The sequence below is a fragment of the Diadema antillarum genome, unplaced genomic scaffold (genome assembly GCF_040938485.1).
Source record: "Diadema antillarum isolate AM-2024a unplaced genomic scaffold, OU_Dant_1.0 seq00001039_RagTag, whole genome shotgun sequence".
Classification (NCBI taxonomy): Eukaryota; Metazoa; Echinodermata; class Echinoidea; order Diadematoida; family Diadematidae; genus Diadema; species Diadema antillarum.
In genome coordinates this window covers 837,727-854,666 of record NW_027271870.1, presented here as the reverse complement: position 1 = coordinate 854,666, position 16,940 = coordinate 837,727, and the positions used below count along the sequence as shown (strand labels likewise).

Sequence of the window (16,940 nt, the reverse complement as noted above, 5' to 3'; positions counted from 1 at the left end):
GTGTATGCGAATGTGGATCTGTGTGCTTGAGTGCGTACGTACGTATGAATTAATGTGGACGTGTGTGCGTTTGTGAGAATGACTGCATAATATGTATGTGAGTATGCATGTGCATTGTGTATGCAATTTTGTGTATCCACCATAAAAGGGTAGGTGTGAATACTCATCAAAACACATCAATCAGTGAACTCATCTTCCAAGCTTTCACTAACTTACTAGTAACACATGACCATTCTCATTTGATGCAGTTACACAGTAAGAGGTAAAGTAAGACGAATATATATATATATATATATATATATATATATATATATATATATAAAGATGGTCTCGGCATCTTTCTTTCCACCTCATGACTCTTTATTGCTACAAACACAGACTGATATCAAAATATATCATGACTTCATGTCTTAATTACGGGAACGACAGATACAAGATTTGTGATAGAATATTCTATATAAACATTAAATTTAGTCTATCATGTCTATGTGCCTCTTTAAGAATAAAACTATCTGACATCAAAAACTATTGCAAAATTCACGCGCTGCACAAAGAAATGTTAATCTATAATTTGTACAAGCAAATTTGTTCAGTCTGTTTGAAACATTTTATGATATCAACATCCATTTCTCATTCACGTAAAACAAAACTATTATGAACCCTAACTAGACAGACATGTAAAAATGTTAAACAAAAACAACAAACAAATAAACAAACAATTTACCCTAATTTCTGGAGGCATACATATTCTTACTATAAGTTATCGTATATATAGGTTGTGATGTTCTCCCTGTTGGTGATCTATATGGTTCTTACCTAACTATCGTATTTGTAGTTGAGAAAACGGCTCTACTTTTCTTTTTCATTCAATCGCTGTTTTTTAAGCAAAGAAAAAAAAACATTTATAGATAGAGTTCAAAGATTTTTCCCACTTTTCCATCTGACCTAGACACAAACACTTTGATGCGTTGTGAGGATTCTACTTCCACCGCTAGGCTTAGACTCCTAATGTGATTATAATGATACGCTCACTCTGAAAGTATTTTTATCTCTTTCATTCTAATTTGCTACAGGTGATGCATTTCCCTCCTCCTTATCAGTGTCGGCACTTTTGATGCATATCAATTGATATGATTCTCGAGAAGAATCTTCCTCATGTAAAATGTTCGATATTTTGTCACGATATGAATACAACATTGCAAATACAGTACATACACTGAACATGTTAACGGCCAACTGAACACTTGAGAAAATGCCAACCAAAACTGCATTTGTGTTACTACTGTAGCAACTTACTTCAATTTTTTAAAAGGAACATTTCTACGCTTAGCCTATCACTATGACAAGTGCTTACTTTTGGTGTACAAATATAGGCAGAAAACGTACTTTCTGCTTTCACACTGTACAGGAGAGTGTTTCTCTTCATTTCAGAAATCGTATAATGAACAACGAAACCGTCATGGTTACCACGGCAAAGCAGTAGTAATGTTTTGTTTTGTTTTGTTCTGTCCGCTGGTTTCTGTTCGTCAAAATAATTGCTTTCAGACTGTAGTGAAAAGACTTGACCTTCTGAAGTCGTGGTACTGTAGATTCAAATTGTTGCTGAGGAGTTCATCATCGAGTTGGTCGCAAACATTATTGGCGTCAGCGGAGCCGTTACGACGCCAGGTCAGCGTGACAGTCACTGCCTGACTGCGGGTGACCGGCTGGTTGCAGCCCTGGGCGCCACTTCCAGCGGTAGCCGAGAGCTGCGAACTCGGCTGCTCAAGAACGATGCTCGTGTGCTGGAAACGACCTTCAACGATTTAAATAAGAGGAGAAAATGTTTAAACCTGATTAGCAGATTCATTTGTAATTTACTCATTACTTATTTGAAGAAATGAATTTGGATTTAGTCATACTGAACAGTAATGTACACCTCATAACCAAGGAGCTTTGACTGACTACTTGTGACAATAATGAATTGACGGAATTGTTAATTCTTTTACCCCTACTTTAATTTTAATGTTATTAGTATCATCTTTGTTGTTTTTATAATTATTATTCATATCATTATCAGCAGCAGCAGCAGCATTGTCGTCGTCGTCATCATCATCGTCATCATCATTATCTATTTGTCGAAACTTTATCAGACGTTCTCCCTCATTATTTGTAGTGGCTCATCATCTACACACGACACACTTTTACACTTTTGGGTTTTGTCAGAACACCATTTATGGAGTTGGGGGGTGGGAGAGAGACCTGCCACATGATGCAACAAAGATATTTATGGGCAGTAGTCAATAAATGTGTATCAAAGGGTGTTTATCCAGGTGTGCAGGTCAGCGTTTCTACGTTTCTTATAAAAGTTGCATTTGCAATTTTATAACAATACGGAAACGTGCCGATTTCAAATGTATTCATTTTTATGCTTCCAGTGCTTAGGTGTTACAAAGGCATTGAACTTTCCTACAATGTACGTGCAGAAATGTTTAAATGGGAATTAAACTCTTCCGGTTGATCCGCGCCAAGCTTAAGAGGGTATAAAGGCCGTTTCAACAAAAAAGCGAAGGTTTGTTGATGGCATAAACAGAAATGAATGGTGAGCAGTGTTGGCCCTCTCTTGTCTTCATGAAAAAATTATATGGATTACTATTATGATAGTTTGGAAATGTATATGTTTCCGTTGTTGGCACAGCCGACTTTGTTATTAGTGGGAGTATGTAGCATCCATGGATTATGTTCAGTTTCAAAAAGAAAAAACGAGATCAAGATGAAGACACAAGGCAATGTCAAAATAATAGAAGCATTGATGGTTGCAAGAACAAGTTTTTACCAATAATTCCGTCGACGGCAGAAGACAAGCCCCTGTTATCGAGAACATTGAACTTGAAGGCGTGAGGTCGACTTCCGTCAGAAGTCGCCGCCAGCCTTTCGTTCACCACCTCGAACGACGTCCCGTCTGCCAGCGTCACCGCAACCGAGCGTCCAGTGTTCTCCAGCCTGTTAGCTCCGAAGCTGTACGTGGCCGGTATCCCCCAACGCAGCTGGCGTACGGAGTCCACGTCGATGCCGATGGGGTTGAACTGGAGGCGGTGTTGCGTGCGCTGAGGACGGTTGAGCAGGACTACGATCTCGCCGATGAATGTGCGGTCGAGTCCATGCCCGAATTGACCGGACTCTCCCGTTATTCTTCCGTTCACGTATATGCCTGTGATCACAAAATGACGCACTGATACAATGACAAGCTGAATATCTAAACAAATAAATTCACAGGGGATCGTATAACAGCTCATCTTTACAGCTTTCAACCCTTTACTATTATACCGTTTCGTGTGTGTGTGTGCTTCATACCTGGTCATGGATAACATTCGTGTTGTCAGTAGAATAACAGGCAATTATATTATCATCAGTAAAAACAATAATAAAAAGATATCATTAGATTTATAGAATATCATGTCTTTTTATATATTCTTATGGTACTGGGATTCCATTTCATATGGTTGTCCCGGAAATTATTCCGAAGAGTCGCCGTTATTCCTAGCCGTCGCCGTGTGGTCGTGGCATGCACTAGGCAACGCACTGGTTGGATGGAGAGTGTTTGACTGTTCGTAGCATCACCAATAATCCATTGGTATCTTCAACACATGGATACACAGGTCGAATGCCAAATAAAAAACGACGCATACCTCCACAAGCACTCTCTCAACATGGAACTATCGCTCAATGGCCTCAATGACATTAGGGAGCTTTAGATTTGCGACGCGGAACGCGTCGGCCGCTTTCCTCTCTCCCCGCGTCGTGTTTGAAAGTAGCTTTAGATCACGCGAAGACGCAACCTATAAAAAGTAAAACGGCGCCCCCATTATGATCAGTGCATCAAATAGCTTCCTGCGTCGTGAATTGAGTGGAGACAAAAATAGCCCAGAACGCATAAAGAAAACTCAGACGATGCGAGATACATGTTATGTAGATAGATCGATTCTGATAAGCGATGTTTTCCCCTCTAAACATCCTCGTCGCGAAAATCTACAACTCCATGGTATCTACCTTTCAGACGGTCTTCCAAGAGCCTGATGACGTCATCGATCTGCGGGTCTTCATCGAGACACACGGTCACCTCCACTCGCGGCACGGCGATGTTGAATCCTTTATAACGAAATATGGATATAACGAGTAATTGACGTCACTGATTATGATTGTGACATGTCACGGTAAAGCAATCGTCTTGATTTTTACAACGTTAATCAAAATCAATAGAGTCTTTTCATGATCATTGGAAGGAAATATTTGCTTCACTGTCTGACAAGTTTCTTTTTTACACCCCTAAAAAAAAATCCTCTTTTGCATTTCATATCATTTGTTTTAGGTTATTCAAACGAAACCATTTGTGCTTGAAAATATAAAATTCATGAACAACAAATGGAGAACGAAGAAGAGTAAAAACAACAAAACTAGGACACAAAAGAGGAAAAAGTTGTGCATTTTGTAGAAATTCTACTTTTATCTAATGTAGTTTCGAGGATTGATGGTAGTCGTTCATATTCTACGCACTTCATCTTAGAATGATTGGAGTGCAACTGGTAAAGACTGCATTAACTCGAGACAGATCCAATCTTTCTGTTTTCAAAATCGATAGATTGAGTTTACAAAGCAATAAGAGGAAATCAAAATACATTCATTCATTCGTTCTTTAATTAATTATAAAATTATCTTATTTCTTTTCCATCTACAACCGATTCAAATGGATTATAAATTGTACAGAAAATAAATGTGCAATAAATTCTAGTGTTAATGCAAACTTTGGTCGGTCACATCAATAAAATATTGAAACATACGTGTAGCCTACTACTAGACAGACAAAGGTATTTGGGGACAGTTAATAATTTCATAATTATCCGGTCTACGTGAGCCTCGAAGACGCGTCTTCCTTAAGTCCCCATTCATTGTTTGAATTCTCTGATACAGTGATAGATGTGTACTGAAGAACTAAAAATGTGAATGACCATAAAATTATGCAACCCGTCTTATGTGTCCAATGTAATGATACTGGATAATAACCCAAGAAGACTGAAGGAAAAAAAAACTGTGTCTCCTTATACCTGAACTTTGAATTTATGATAAAAATAAAATGTAATGTCAATTTCTGATTTGTTTAATTGTTTTCGATGAAAGTCAACGAGTGACGATGGGTCGGTAAATCTTCTTTCGCCTTTGGACAAACTAAATACGGTATTACAATTATATGACGAAAGCGAAGGTGAATTTATTTCCATGCAAAATTCAATGAAGTACAGTAAAATCAAAGAAAACAGATTATTTAGTGAAAACCTAAGCCCTCTGAAACGAGCTTGTGCTAGTCCCTCAACGAAATCACGCAAGACCAACTCAGTGAAATAGACAAAACACCTCAACAATATTAAGAAAAAACATTTAGGGCATCAAACCCAACGAAGCGAACAAATTCTGCGCCTCTTATACCTGCAGGTAGTGGGCTGGGGACCGGGGCAGGAGGCGGTGAGACGACCGTCAGGTTTCTCGCTAGAGACTGTCGGGCGGTGCGGGGTAGCGGAGAGTTTATGAGTCGTAGGGCAAAGGGATTGACTTCGCTGGAGTGGCCTCCGTTTCGCCGAAAGACCAGTGCGGTGTAGGGGTTGAAGAATCTATCAATTGACAATTGGCGAATTTTATTTATCTTTTTGACAGCAATTTTAGTAGTCATATACATTTGTTTTTATTATTATCATTATTATTTTTACGCAGTGCACTACTTTTGTATAAATCGTATTCTCACAGTATTCGACAATATTGCTTAGGTCTTATTCCCCCCCCCAAAAAAAAAAAGACTTAGGGTTAGGGTTAGAGTTGTGATAGGGTTTTAGGTTTAGTTTGATGTGAGGATTTGGATTAGTGTTAGGGTTATATTTGTGGGTAGAATTTATGTTTGGCTTAGCGTGCAGATATTTCATGGGATCAATTGTTGCAGGAGCAATTGTCATAGAACCTCAAAAACGGCTTTATCAAAAGGGAGCTTGTCATACAGTCAGTGCGTGACTTTTCATGTGTTTTTTGAGAGAAGACGCAATCCAATTTCTCATAGGTCATAATATGCTAAACAATACAATGTGCATTGGAAACAGTTGCGTATGACTCATTTTAGTGTCTGGAGATATATCCATCCAGGATGTCATTTCTAATTCTAATACAATCTGGTACAATGTAGTATTATATCTGATACCATTTCCTTAGATTCCCAGTAAAAATGCGCAAAACGATTGTGGACCGAGGAACTCGTGTAGCAGTCCTTGGCCAATTAGTGTATCCAACAGCATTTATATGATTGAAACCAGTATGACAATTACGTCAAATGGGCACTACAGAGATGTATGTTATGCACATCTATTATCAAGCATTTCATATCTTTCTAAGAATTACTGCTTCACATCAGTTTACAACATAATGCACCCTAGCGGTTTCTGTTCTGCACACAAAGAAGTGCTCGGATACATTCGGATATGATCCGGAAGTGATCCGTGATCGCTCGTCACCCATACCTGTGCTGGACCGATTTGTCCCGGATCTCTCCTTCACCGACCATGCTGTATTCGGGCGTGTCTTCGCTGAGTGCCCTCTGTCGGCGGAGAGTCTGGATTATGTGGTAGGCCCATATGCGCTTGATGACGTCATCAGGAACGTCATCGTCCAGCAAAAACCGCGATGGGATCTGGCAGGAGAAGCATGCATTGTAAATCACTTTGCAACTTTTGCAAGTTTACTCTTCACTGTTTATTTGTGAACAATTTGCAACAAGACAGTCTAATTTACAGTCACATGAGCATCACTACGTCACTGCTTTGTCGTTGGTTTTTAATCAGACTGGCATGTTGGACCTACAAGCGAAAGGATATAGTTGCTTTTAAGCCTTATTCACGAGTACAATTTTAACGCACATAAACGAAGCAATAGAATATAAGGGCGAGAGGTATAAAACTGTAGCATTCATGCATAGTCATGTTGTAAGAGTCAAAAGCTTGTTGCTGTAAGTCTTGACATCACGAATTTTTACGAACTCTCACGAGATATTTCAAGTTATTCCGGTTTATTATTGTACATTAATGTCGCTGTTAAACTATTACAGTAATAAAGTGTCAAAATCGGCAATTATCTCAAATAAAACGATCTGAGAGTCTTCAAAATGCACAAATTTAAGAATCTTAAACTTACATGTATATTACCCCGACTTCTTAAGGTAACGTCATCGGAAGCCGTCCGCGCGTACACGTAGGAGTTGAGGGTGTTGTACGGGAGGTCCGGGTTCAGTCGTCCCACTACAAGCAACTCAGAGCCGTTAAAGTAGTTTGGAAATGCGCGCTCACTGAGAGTATTTGGCATGACGCCGCGCGAATACCGGAATTCCACGTCATGCAGAAGGGGCGTGGCCACCTCGAGGTAAAAGTTTTCAAGTAGCTCCCTCGCGTCCGCACGCTCTGGAATGCGACGAGCGACTCCATGGTTCTATAGAAAGAAAAAAATTACGGATCACGGTTATAATATTTAATTTCGCAGGGAATTAGTACATTTCCGATTATCGTATCGCCGTATATGAGTAGAATCCGAGCGATGCGAATCCACCAAAGTTGACTTTGCATACTTTTCATTCTTATATTGGAAGAACAATCATGCGCCAGCTCTCGTAGAACATACATCAAACATGACACAAAAGGTAACAAAATTACAAAACGTCAAAGCGGCACAAAACGTACAAACATAGCCAAGAATGTGTCAATCAGCTGTCAATAGGACAGTACCGATGATTAAACCTTGTCGACGGTGTGACTCTTCAACTACTACACATTCTGTGAAATAGGAACATGTTTGATGTGCGGTAAAGGCGTGGAGTACCAGTCCCTCCTGCGCTACAGACTTGCCTTACAACAACAGTGGGTCACCTCATAGAATTGTGACTTTCACAAACCTGTAGCGCCAGACGCGTCAGGAAAGGGAAGTCCACGTCGGCCCCGAAGCCGAGGCAGAAGAGAGAGAAGTCGCCGCCGATGGCCTCGTGGACGTTCCTCTCGATAATGGCCTTGTCGGTCTCCCCGTGGTTGGGGTTGCCGTCGGTGAGGACGATGAGCATAGAGACGATCTCCTCGTCGGGGGCGTGCGTCTCGCTCTCGGCTCGCAGCATTCTCACCCCGGAGATGATGGCCTTGTGGAGGTTAGTGTCTGGTGGATGGATGGAGTACACAAGTGACAACCCGAAAACTGTACCGGTGCTTTTTTTTCAGCATATCTACATTTCAAAACATCTTTGGCTTCAAAATCAGCAGCACTTTGAAGCATTGCAAGGTAGCTATGATGAAATTAAGAGGCATATCTAGGCCTAAACTTATGTCCAAAACGGCAATTTTCATCAATTTCAATTGATAATCGTAAGCTTTGATCTCATGAGGGGGCATTACACCACTCTCATGAAATTAATGCTGAGAGCAATCCATATACAATGTTGGAGGCATCGTTCAAATTATCTTCCATTTCCTATGGTAAAATACTTGGTCAAGGTTCTTTTTGTGGGGGTGGGGGAGGGGGCATGCAATGAAGATTTCTGCCACTTCTATGAGTACTATTAAAAAAAAGAAAAACGTATTGTTACGAAAGCGCAATATTGCTGATGAGGTCTCTTTCAGCTTATAGCGAACAATGACGTGGCTAACAGACTCACTGTCCATTTCCTGTAGGTTACGGACGAAGCGTTTGGCTCTGCGAACATTGTCTCTGGTCGAGTACAGCATGCCCTCGCTGTCCAGGTAGTGGACGTCGTCGGAGAAGGGCAGGATGTTGAACTTGTCCGTCTCCGACATGTCGTCCAAGATCGTCGAGAGGGCGTCCTTCACCTGGGCCAGCTTCGTGCCGGCCATCGAGCCGCTGAGGTCGATGACGAAGACTATATTCTTGCGGAGGACGGAGAGGCCGGACGGGGAGAAGAACTGGACGAAGTGGTCGTTCAGCACCTAGATGATTATTTTAATGTTTGTGGGAAATGAACGAATATCATTACACTTGTATTATCATCAACAGTTGAAAAACTCAGGGCTTTGGCAGTCAATCAAAAGTATCAAAAATTATCTTATTTTTATGCTCATCAAAATCTCTTGCTCGTTCCTTGTCAGTTTTATACGTTTTCACCACTCTCTATCCATTTTCTGTTATTAAGACCACAGTACTGCGTATGATTATTTCATAAGTCCCCTTGGTCCACCACAGGAGTAAGAATGGTGTCCCACGACGTTGGAGCAACTATAATAAAATAACCCTCTAAGTCCAGTGCAAACGCTGCAGAGGCTCACCAGTGAGCTTCTATTTAAAGTATTAAAAAAAGAATCCCGACTCACTTCAATATATCCAGCGTTGTTACCATGCACTACGTCGTAGCGGACTACGTAGTCGGCCATGATGCCAGTAGGGGACACGCCCATCTGCTCGCGACTCCGAGGGGAATACCCTACCTCCCATCGGCCGGTATTGCGTCGCAGAATGTTGCGATCGAGTCGGATGGGACTCGTCGGGTCGGACTGATCGAGCAAGAAAGGTTCGAGGTGGGCGATGCCCTGCGGCTCGATCACGATCGTACGCAGATTCATTACTTCGACAACCTGATTAACACAGCCAAAGAAACTTACATAATAACCACGATTAATCTGGAACTCTCACGAAGTGTCTTGTTACATCGCATATGACTTTTCCTCAAAATCTGTTCAGCAATTTCTTGTATGTGTATGGTGAATATAAAGCTATCAGATTAGTTTGTAGTCTTTTCTAGGGGATATCACGAATGAAAATGACTTTAGATTATTAAATAAGACAAAAATTCAGACAGCATGAAATACATGACAATGTGCAGTAATATTCCTCTCACTCCATTAAAATTGCCTATAGGAAATGTTTGTGTAGCTGAAAATGAATATCAAGAGATAACCAAGCGACTTTAAAAACACTTCATGAAAACGAAGCATAGCAACATTCAAAAGAATACATGTCAGCTCAAAACAGACAAAATATGTATAAATGAATTAAGCCATACGAAAGTTTCAGTCGGTTCAGCCACCATGTGTAGGCAAAGGTTCAATACGTTACCCGATTGTCTTCTGTCTCTATGCTGTTGGTTCTCGAAAACGTGCCAAGTCAACTGCGAATATCACCATAAACTGATAAATTGAAAATATTTGGATGTGAAGAGGGGTATAGGGTAAAGATACATATATCACTACGAGATGACATATCTTGGGAATAGCATCTTGATACCTGTTCAGGGAAGACGCCAATCTTCTGCTCGTAAAGTCCCAATCGCCTCGGCAGCAGCATTTCGTAAGTTAGCCTGAAGTACGCCCTCTCCATCGGCTCCACAGGTACTGATAACACCAAAAGATTGTTCTCAAGATCTCCCCTTGGTATACACAAAAAGAACCAAAACAAAAATTAAAACAAAAACAGTAATGAAAAATACGGTTCTCTAGACAGCTTGACTGCTGGACAAGATCATGGAACTTGCTCCTATTGTATTACTTTCTTTCTTTGCAAAAACCAACAGTGATGTATTGGCAATCATTGCTAGAAAACAGCAAAATCATATTGCTATTGGTGATAGCATTGGAAGCAACCTTGAGGAATGAACATATTTTTTTTTTTATTTCGTCAGCCATTAAAATAGCTGGTTAAAAAAAAATCTGGCAAAACTCGAGACAGAATCAGAATATAGGTCAAAGCACTAAACACTAAAATTTTTCTCTTTCAAGAATTGCTCCTTACCTCATCACACTGATACACAAAATAACACTCAACGTACAAACCAAGATTCATCCCAACACAATGCACACCGCACTGCACCGCACTTCCTTCGCACAATTACTTCCCACTCAGTGAGTGGCAAGATTTTCTTTATGTATCTCTTCGTTGTGCCCTTTGCACAATTACCCCCCACTCAGTGAGTGGCAAGATTTTCTTTATGTATCTCTTTACCTGGGGCCATCTTCCTCGTCAAGCTTAGCTTATGATGATGGTCCCCTGCATTTCATTTTTATCATTTCGTATTGCTTCCTTTCATATATGATATTCGTTCTTGAAAAAAAAAGAAAATGTATGTAAGATCCAAACGTTACGAATATTATCTGTGTAAATGACTATGTAAGTATTTTGTTGATTTGTTGATTTGTATTGATTTTGAAATGCAGAAATAAAAACTGAACTGAACTGAACTGAACATAACGATACCACGATTCTTCTGTTTTGCATAATCTCTGGGCATTCTCTGCCGTAAGTTAATTCGCATTGAGGCATAAAATGAATCTAATAGGATATATATATGACTTCATATATATGAAGAACAGTCATCCTATATCGTGCTTGTGGAATATCGTACAGTGAAAGTTATGAACATGCTCATTGGATAAAAGTCCCTTCAGAGTTTTACAGAAAGGATTGAAATGCAAGACTGTCCAGAAGGGACTCATGTAAAGGGATTAGACGAGATTTCAAATCTCACCATACACATACAAGTTATAGGCGTAACTTGATACAGAAAGAGCTATCAAATGCAAAATGGGTATCCATTTCCAAGGCGCAATATCGTACGGAGTCCATCGCTTTATCGTTCCGAAATCATGTGGCTGATATACATCTTGTGTATTGTGACACAAAACTTACAGTGGAGAGAGAATGCCTCCGCTTCTTCCGATTTCGAGGTTCCCCAAACCCAGCCCTGCCGTGTCCTGCGGGTTCGTTACTTCGCTGCTGTACTCACGTCCATTTACAATTCTACGAGGTAAAACAAAAACCCACAAAAAACTTCGGAGACAGAAAATTAATGACATACTAATCTGCTAATCATTCAAAGCTGAATAATTGTTGTCTTCAAGATTTAAAAAAAAAAGATTTTACAGTAAGTGCAATGGCAAGGTAAGGATAAGTCCAAGATTTAATGTATTGTCAGGGTCCTATGAAAAAAAGAAGACAACTGACAAATTTGTCAGAATTTGAAAGAGTTTATAATGTCATTACAAGAAATGTTAAGAACAGCAAAGACGAACTAACTCTTTTACGGTATCTGGCACAGCGTTGATTGGTATCGATGTATCGATAGTGTATCCTAGGCACTTGTTCATATACCGTACAATGTGTCTTGTGTGATAGTTTTTCTCATGTCTTTGTGAGATGGACATGTCAACTTATTCACTATCTTCCGTGTTTTCGGTGACAGAGAATACGATATGAACATGCATCAACAAAAAAAAAAAACTTTGATGAAAGAAAGGACCGAGACATGACACCGAATTTACTTTGACACCATCTGAAAGAACTCTACGTCCAGCAGGGTCCTGTTTCATTAAATTTTAGACTAAGCATAAGTCAAAGATATCAAACAATAATGAAAAAAAGAACAAACAAATCAAACACCACTTTATGTGTCATTTTGATTCATATCTAAACGCTAGTGAAGTTTTTATGCAACACGACCCAACTTGTTTTAATATGTATACGTAACAGATTCGTGTTTATACGCTGTCATTCTTTTTTTATTCTGTGGCTCTAGTGAAAAATAATCCATACAGACATGACAAAAATCATGCAGTCACAAATTTATTTTCCTGAGCATCGATAACAATGTCATGAAGTGTGTGATTCGAAAAGAGTCGCTACAAAATCCTATTTGTAGAGACAATCGGTAATGATTTTTGTAGTTGTTTTGCGACTTACATGGTCAGATTGGAGATGAAGGCGTCCTCGGGAATCTTTTGCTTGAAGACGGCCTGGCCCGGGCTTGAACCCTCGTTCTGCATTTCGACCTGGATGGTGGTCACGGCGTAGCGCAGTACGATCACGGACGAGACGTCGAATCGAACCATGTTCACGTTGACCTACAACGGCATGAAGCCGGGAAGCACGACATGACATGATTAATAATGTTATCCCTGGCACCACTGTATCACTTACTCCAAAAATACATTGGTCGTCTATACATTGGTCGTCTGCCTCGCAGCCTCCCGGGTTGGACAATGGAAACAACTGTCTTGCGCATGTGCAGATCACCACTTTTTATTTTTATTTTTTGCCTAAATAGCGTCGCCTCAGCGTTCGCGTCGCAGGCTCAAAACCTCAACCCTTCAACTCTCACTAAAATATCTCTGATTTGTGTGTGTTTTACCTCGTTAAAAGGTAGTCCTTAGCTGGGAAACATTTTTCGTCAAAATTTGATTTCAAAGCATAAGCATATGCTTCTTAAGAGTATCCCACATGCACTTACATCATTTTCCATAGCGAGAGGTGCGTCTTGGATCTTCACAGGAGGTTGGGTTGGCCCATTAGAATCTAGGTGATGATTGTAAACAAGATATGTTTGAAATTGATTGAGTTTGATGATTGTGTATAGGTTGTCGAGAAAAGGTTAGATAGTAATCAGCCAGGAAGCTACAAGAAGCGATGATAATCTACACAATGAGTACGAGTATTCTCAATAGAAAGTTACGTGCTCCTTTGCCCATGCCCCCCCCCCATATTTCAAAGAGGAGTCATACACTGTAATGTACAATAAATTGCTACAGACTTGAAAATTACCAATAAACCTAGCTGTCGCCAATTCTGTTGTTGCTTTCTCGGAAGTCAAATTTATTGCAAGGTGATTTCTTAAGCAGAACAATGACTGCAGTACCCCGAACAGGCTATTCCCAAATAAGGAGGTTAATGAAGCGGTGTAAACCAGCAACGTTAAAACCAATACTTCTTCACTCATTGGTGTAACCAAATGCCTTTCAACAAGACAATGTTACGTTGTATGCACTTGAAAAGCAAGCCATTCATTTCACCCTGAAACGTCCTCTTACGACTTACACAAAACGCATTTCGGCATATTGATTTACTTTGCCAATTAGAATAAATTTTGTGCAAGCAGTGACAAATTAAATTTCCTTCATGGTATATACTGTTAAATGCTGGAAAAAGATCCTTTACCAATTTGTCACTAGAACATGCAGAATATCACGTGATTTCTGGCAAAGAATCATGGGTCATTCTTACTGATAGCGTCCTTCAGGAGATCACGGGGGCTGTTCGCCATGCTGTAACCCGGAAGCGGAAACCGGCCACTCGTGCCGTCAAGAGGTTCCCCGGTCCGCGGGTCCGACAGCGTCATTGGGGTGAGCGGCGTGACAAGATTGTGCTGTCGGGCCAGCGTTATAATGCGGTCGGCAATGGCGCTGCGCTGGCTGTGGTCCGTGCTCTTGCCGTACTGCCGGATCAGGTCTTCCAATCGCTTCAGGACCCAGATTCGCTGGACCACGTTAGGCACAGTGCGCCCATAGCTGAGTTCTGGTGACGTCCTCTGACATGACATGGGCATCAAAATAACATCAAAAAAGAGAAAAGGGTACATTTTTAAACCACTCCGTCAATAATAATTCTTAAAAAAACAACAACAACGAAACAAAACACGAAACCAAGAACGAATATCCTGAGAGTGTTCATTATTTCGGTTAAAGGGGACCTCCGGATGATTTTCAGACTTTTACATTTGAACAACTATAAATTAGTCAAACTGAGTACAGAGTTTCAGAATTTATTGTGATTGGGATAAGTAATGGGAATGTTTTCAAAATTTATATGAATTGCAATGAACAAGGAGGATGACACGACAGCCTCACCTTAAGAATACATGAGTTGGGGCTCAAGGAAGCAGAATAAAAGAAGAAGGTATGCATGGATTTTTCACAGGTGAACTTGTCGAGCAAGCGGTATTGTAATGGAATTACACTGCTACATTTCTGAAATATATGAGGCTCTGATGTCATCATCACTGTTCAGTTAATTTGTTTAAGATTTTCAGTTGGTTTCTCTGCTCAAGGACCACAATAAATTCCATGGATCTATACATGGAGCTGTTGATTTATGTACTACATGATGTGAAATTATGAAAATCGTCCGGAATGCCCCTTTAACAAGAAACTGCCTCTTGCATACACTGCGATATATCAGGTGGAGTTACATACCCTGATGTCTGTATTCCAGCGCTTTTGTCCAGGGCCTTCCGTAGAAGTCAGATCGACCACACCTCGCAGGTTGCTCGACGACGGGTTGTCGTACAGCCGACCTGCCACCACGAGCTCGGAACCGTCGAAGTAGACTGGGAATCGCCGGTCTGTGAGACTCTCTGGATTGGCCACGTCACCGGGGTATCTGGGAAGTAGGGTAAAGAAAGCACGAAAGATGATGGGGTTTTACAGCCGCCAAAGAGGATTTGTTTTGGCAGACGTTTGATTGTCTGTTTGTTTGTTTATTTTTTTTTCTGTCAGCAATATTGCTTGAAAAGTTATGGACGGAATTTGATGAGATTTTCTGGGTATAATACTCCCGCCGGGGTTAAACCTACAATACAACCTTTTTATAAGGAAAAAAACCCTTAAAAGTTTCGCGATCTAGACATTAAAACGGACCAAAACCAATTCCCAAACAATTGAACATTAGAATCAAGAATATTACTTCATAGTGACGTCGAAAAGAAGTGGACGATAGAGCTCGTAGTAGAAGTCGCGCAGCTGATCGGCGGCGCTGGCGTCCTCGTAAATCATCCGGGCGATGCCGTCGTTCTCGAAGGCAAGTTTGACCAGGAGATCGAAATCGGCTAGGCGCCCGAAGCCCAGGGTGTAGAGCGAGTGATCGCCGTCGATGGCTTCGCGGGCGTTGTCGAGTATTTCCTGCGGGTCAGTGACGCCCACGGACGGGATACCGTCGGTGAGGAGAACGATCATGCTCAGGTACTCGTCACCCGGCCGGTTGTATACAGCCTCGCTGTCCAATAGCTCGTCAGCCTTCAGAATAGCCTCGTTCAAGTTAGTTTCTTGATTCAAGTGAAAAAAAAATGATTGAGTTGTGATCATCAGCTATCTAAGTATGCTGAATACTACAGTACATATAGCGAGATACCAAGATGGTAAGCTGCAGTTGATATGTAATGAAGGATACGATAAAGACATCATCAGGCACTTAGGATCCAAGTAGGAACACAACGATTTACTTCGTTTAAATAGGAAATTTCGAGAGATGACAGGATGTTCTAAAAGCTCACACGTTTCTCCTTGTTCTGATAAACGAGTTCACTTGTTCTACATCACATCCGATGTGCCAGGAACGAGAAACTTAGAACAACCTCGTCTATCAAACATGACTGACAAATCGTGATTTTTGTATTTGTTTTATTTTTAGCGAGTTTAAAAATATGCGCAAAACTAATGATGAATATTTGAGCTAAATATTCAGATGGACAGTAGGCACATAGACGGATAAAGAAATGTATCAGAGTACGTCACTGTTTTGGGTTTTCAAACTTAGGAATCGATGACAGATAATTGTTTGAAGTTCGAGATGAATTGATAAACACGACCAGAAACGTAAAAAGAAGAACGAATCACGAGGAAGGACTCACCAGAATCATCTACCAAGCTGTCGATAAACGCCTTGGCCTCGGTGATGTAGCGGGCGTTGGCAGGGGCCAGACGGCTGTTTGCCCTCCAGTACCTCACACCGTCCGAGAAGGTGATGATGCTGAAGTAGTCCCTAGGGTTGAGGTTGTCCAGCATCGTCTTCAGAGCCTCTTTGGTCTGGCTCAGCTTGGTGCCGTACATCGATGCGCTGACGTCGATGACGAAGACGATCTGCTTGTTCAGTACGTTGAGTTCAGAAGGCGAGAAGAAGTGGACGAAGTGGTTTCCTTGAACCTGTCGATCAAAGGAAGATTAAAAAAAAATCGACATGATTCATATTATTGATGCTGACAACGATTAATAATAACTCTCTGTTTATTCTAGCTTCGGAAAATATTTCATTTTTTCATGAATTTTAATGACCAGCGTGACCAGTTGAGACATTAGGTCAGTGTAGCTTCTTGCTGCCCACCTGTGTGTGACTACACGACATGA

At 40.8% G+C, this 16,940-nt stretch overlaps 1 protein-coding gene across 1 annotated transcript in view; it reads right to left on the bottom strand.

Moving 5' to 3' along the window:
* Positions 1-352: 352 nt before the first annotated feature.
* Positions 353-16,940, bottom strand: part of LOC139742949 (uncharacterized) — a 40,469-nt gene continuing 23,881 nt past the window's right edge. The window contains exons 16-32 of the mRNA XM_071653456.1: positions 16,448-16,739; positions 15,505-15,862; positions 15,015-15,201; positions 14,047-14,350; positions 13,277-13,341; positions 12,730-12,890; positions 11,680-11,790; positions 10,282-10,423; positions 9,372-9,632; positions 8,702-8,990; positions 7,955-8,205; positions 7,204-7,494; positions 6,534-6,703; positions 5,461-5,642; positions 4,030-4,128; positions 2,816-3,190; positions 353-1,795 (exon numbers count right to left, since the gene is read on the bottom strand). Of these exons, the coding sequence (XP_071509557.1) occupies positions 1,542-1,795; positions 2,816-3,190; positions 4,030-4,128; positions 5,461-5,642; positions 6,534-6,703; positions 7,204-7,494; positions 7,955-8,205; positions 8,702-8,990; positions 9,372-9,632; positions 10,282-10,423; positions 11,680-11,790; positions 12,730-12,890; positions 13,277-13,341; positions 14,047-14,350; positions 15,015-15,201; positions 15,505-15,862; positions 16,448-16,739 (3,792 nt within the window). The 3' untranslated portion in view covers positions 353-1,541. The remainder of the gene's footprint in view (positions 1,796-2,815; positions 3,191-4,029; positions 4,129-5,460; positions 5,643-6,533; positions 6,704-7,203; positions 7,495-7,954; positions 8,206-8,701; positions 8,991-9,371; positions 9,633-10,281; positions 10,424-11,679; positions 11,791-12,729; positions 12,891-13,276; positions 13,342-14,046; positions 14,351-15,014; positions 15,202-15,504; positions 15,863-16,447; positions 16,740-16,940) is intronic.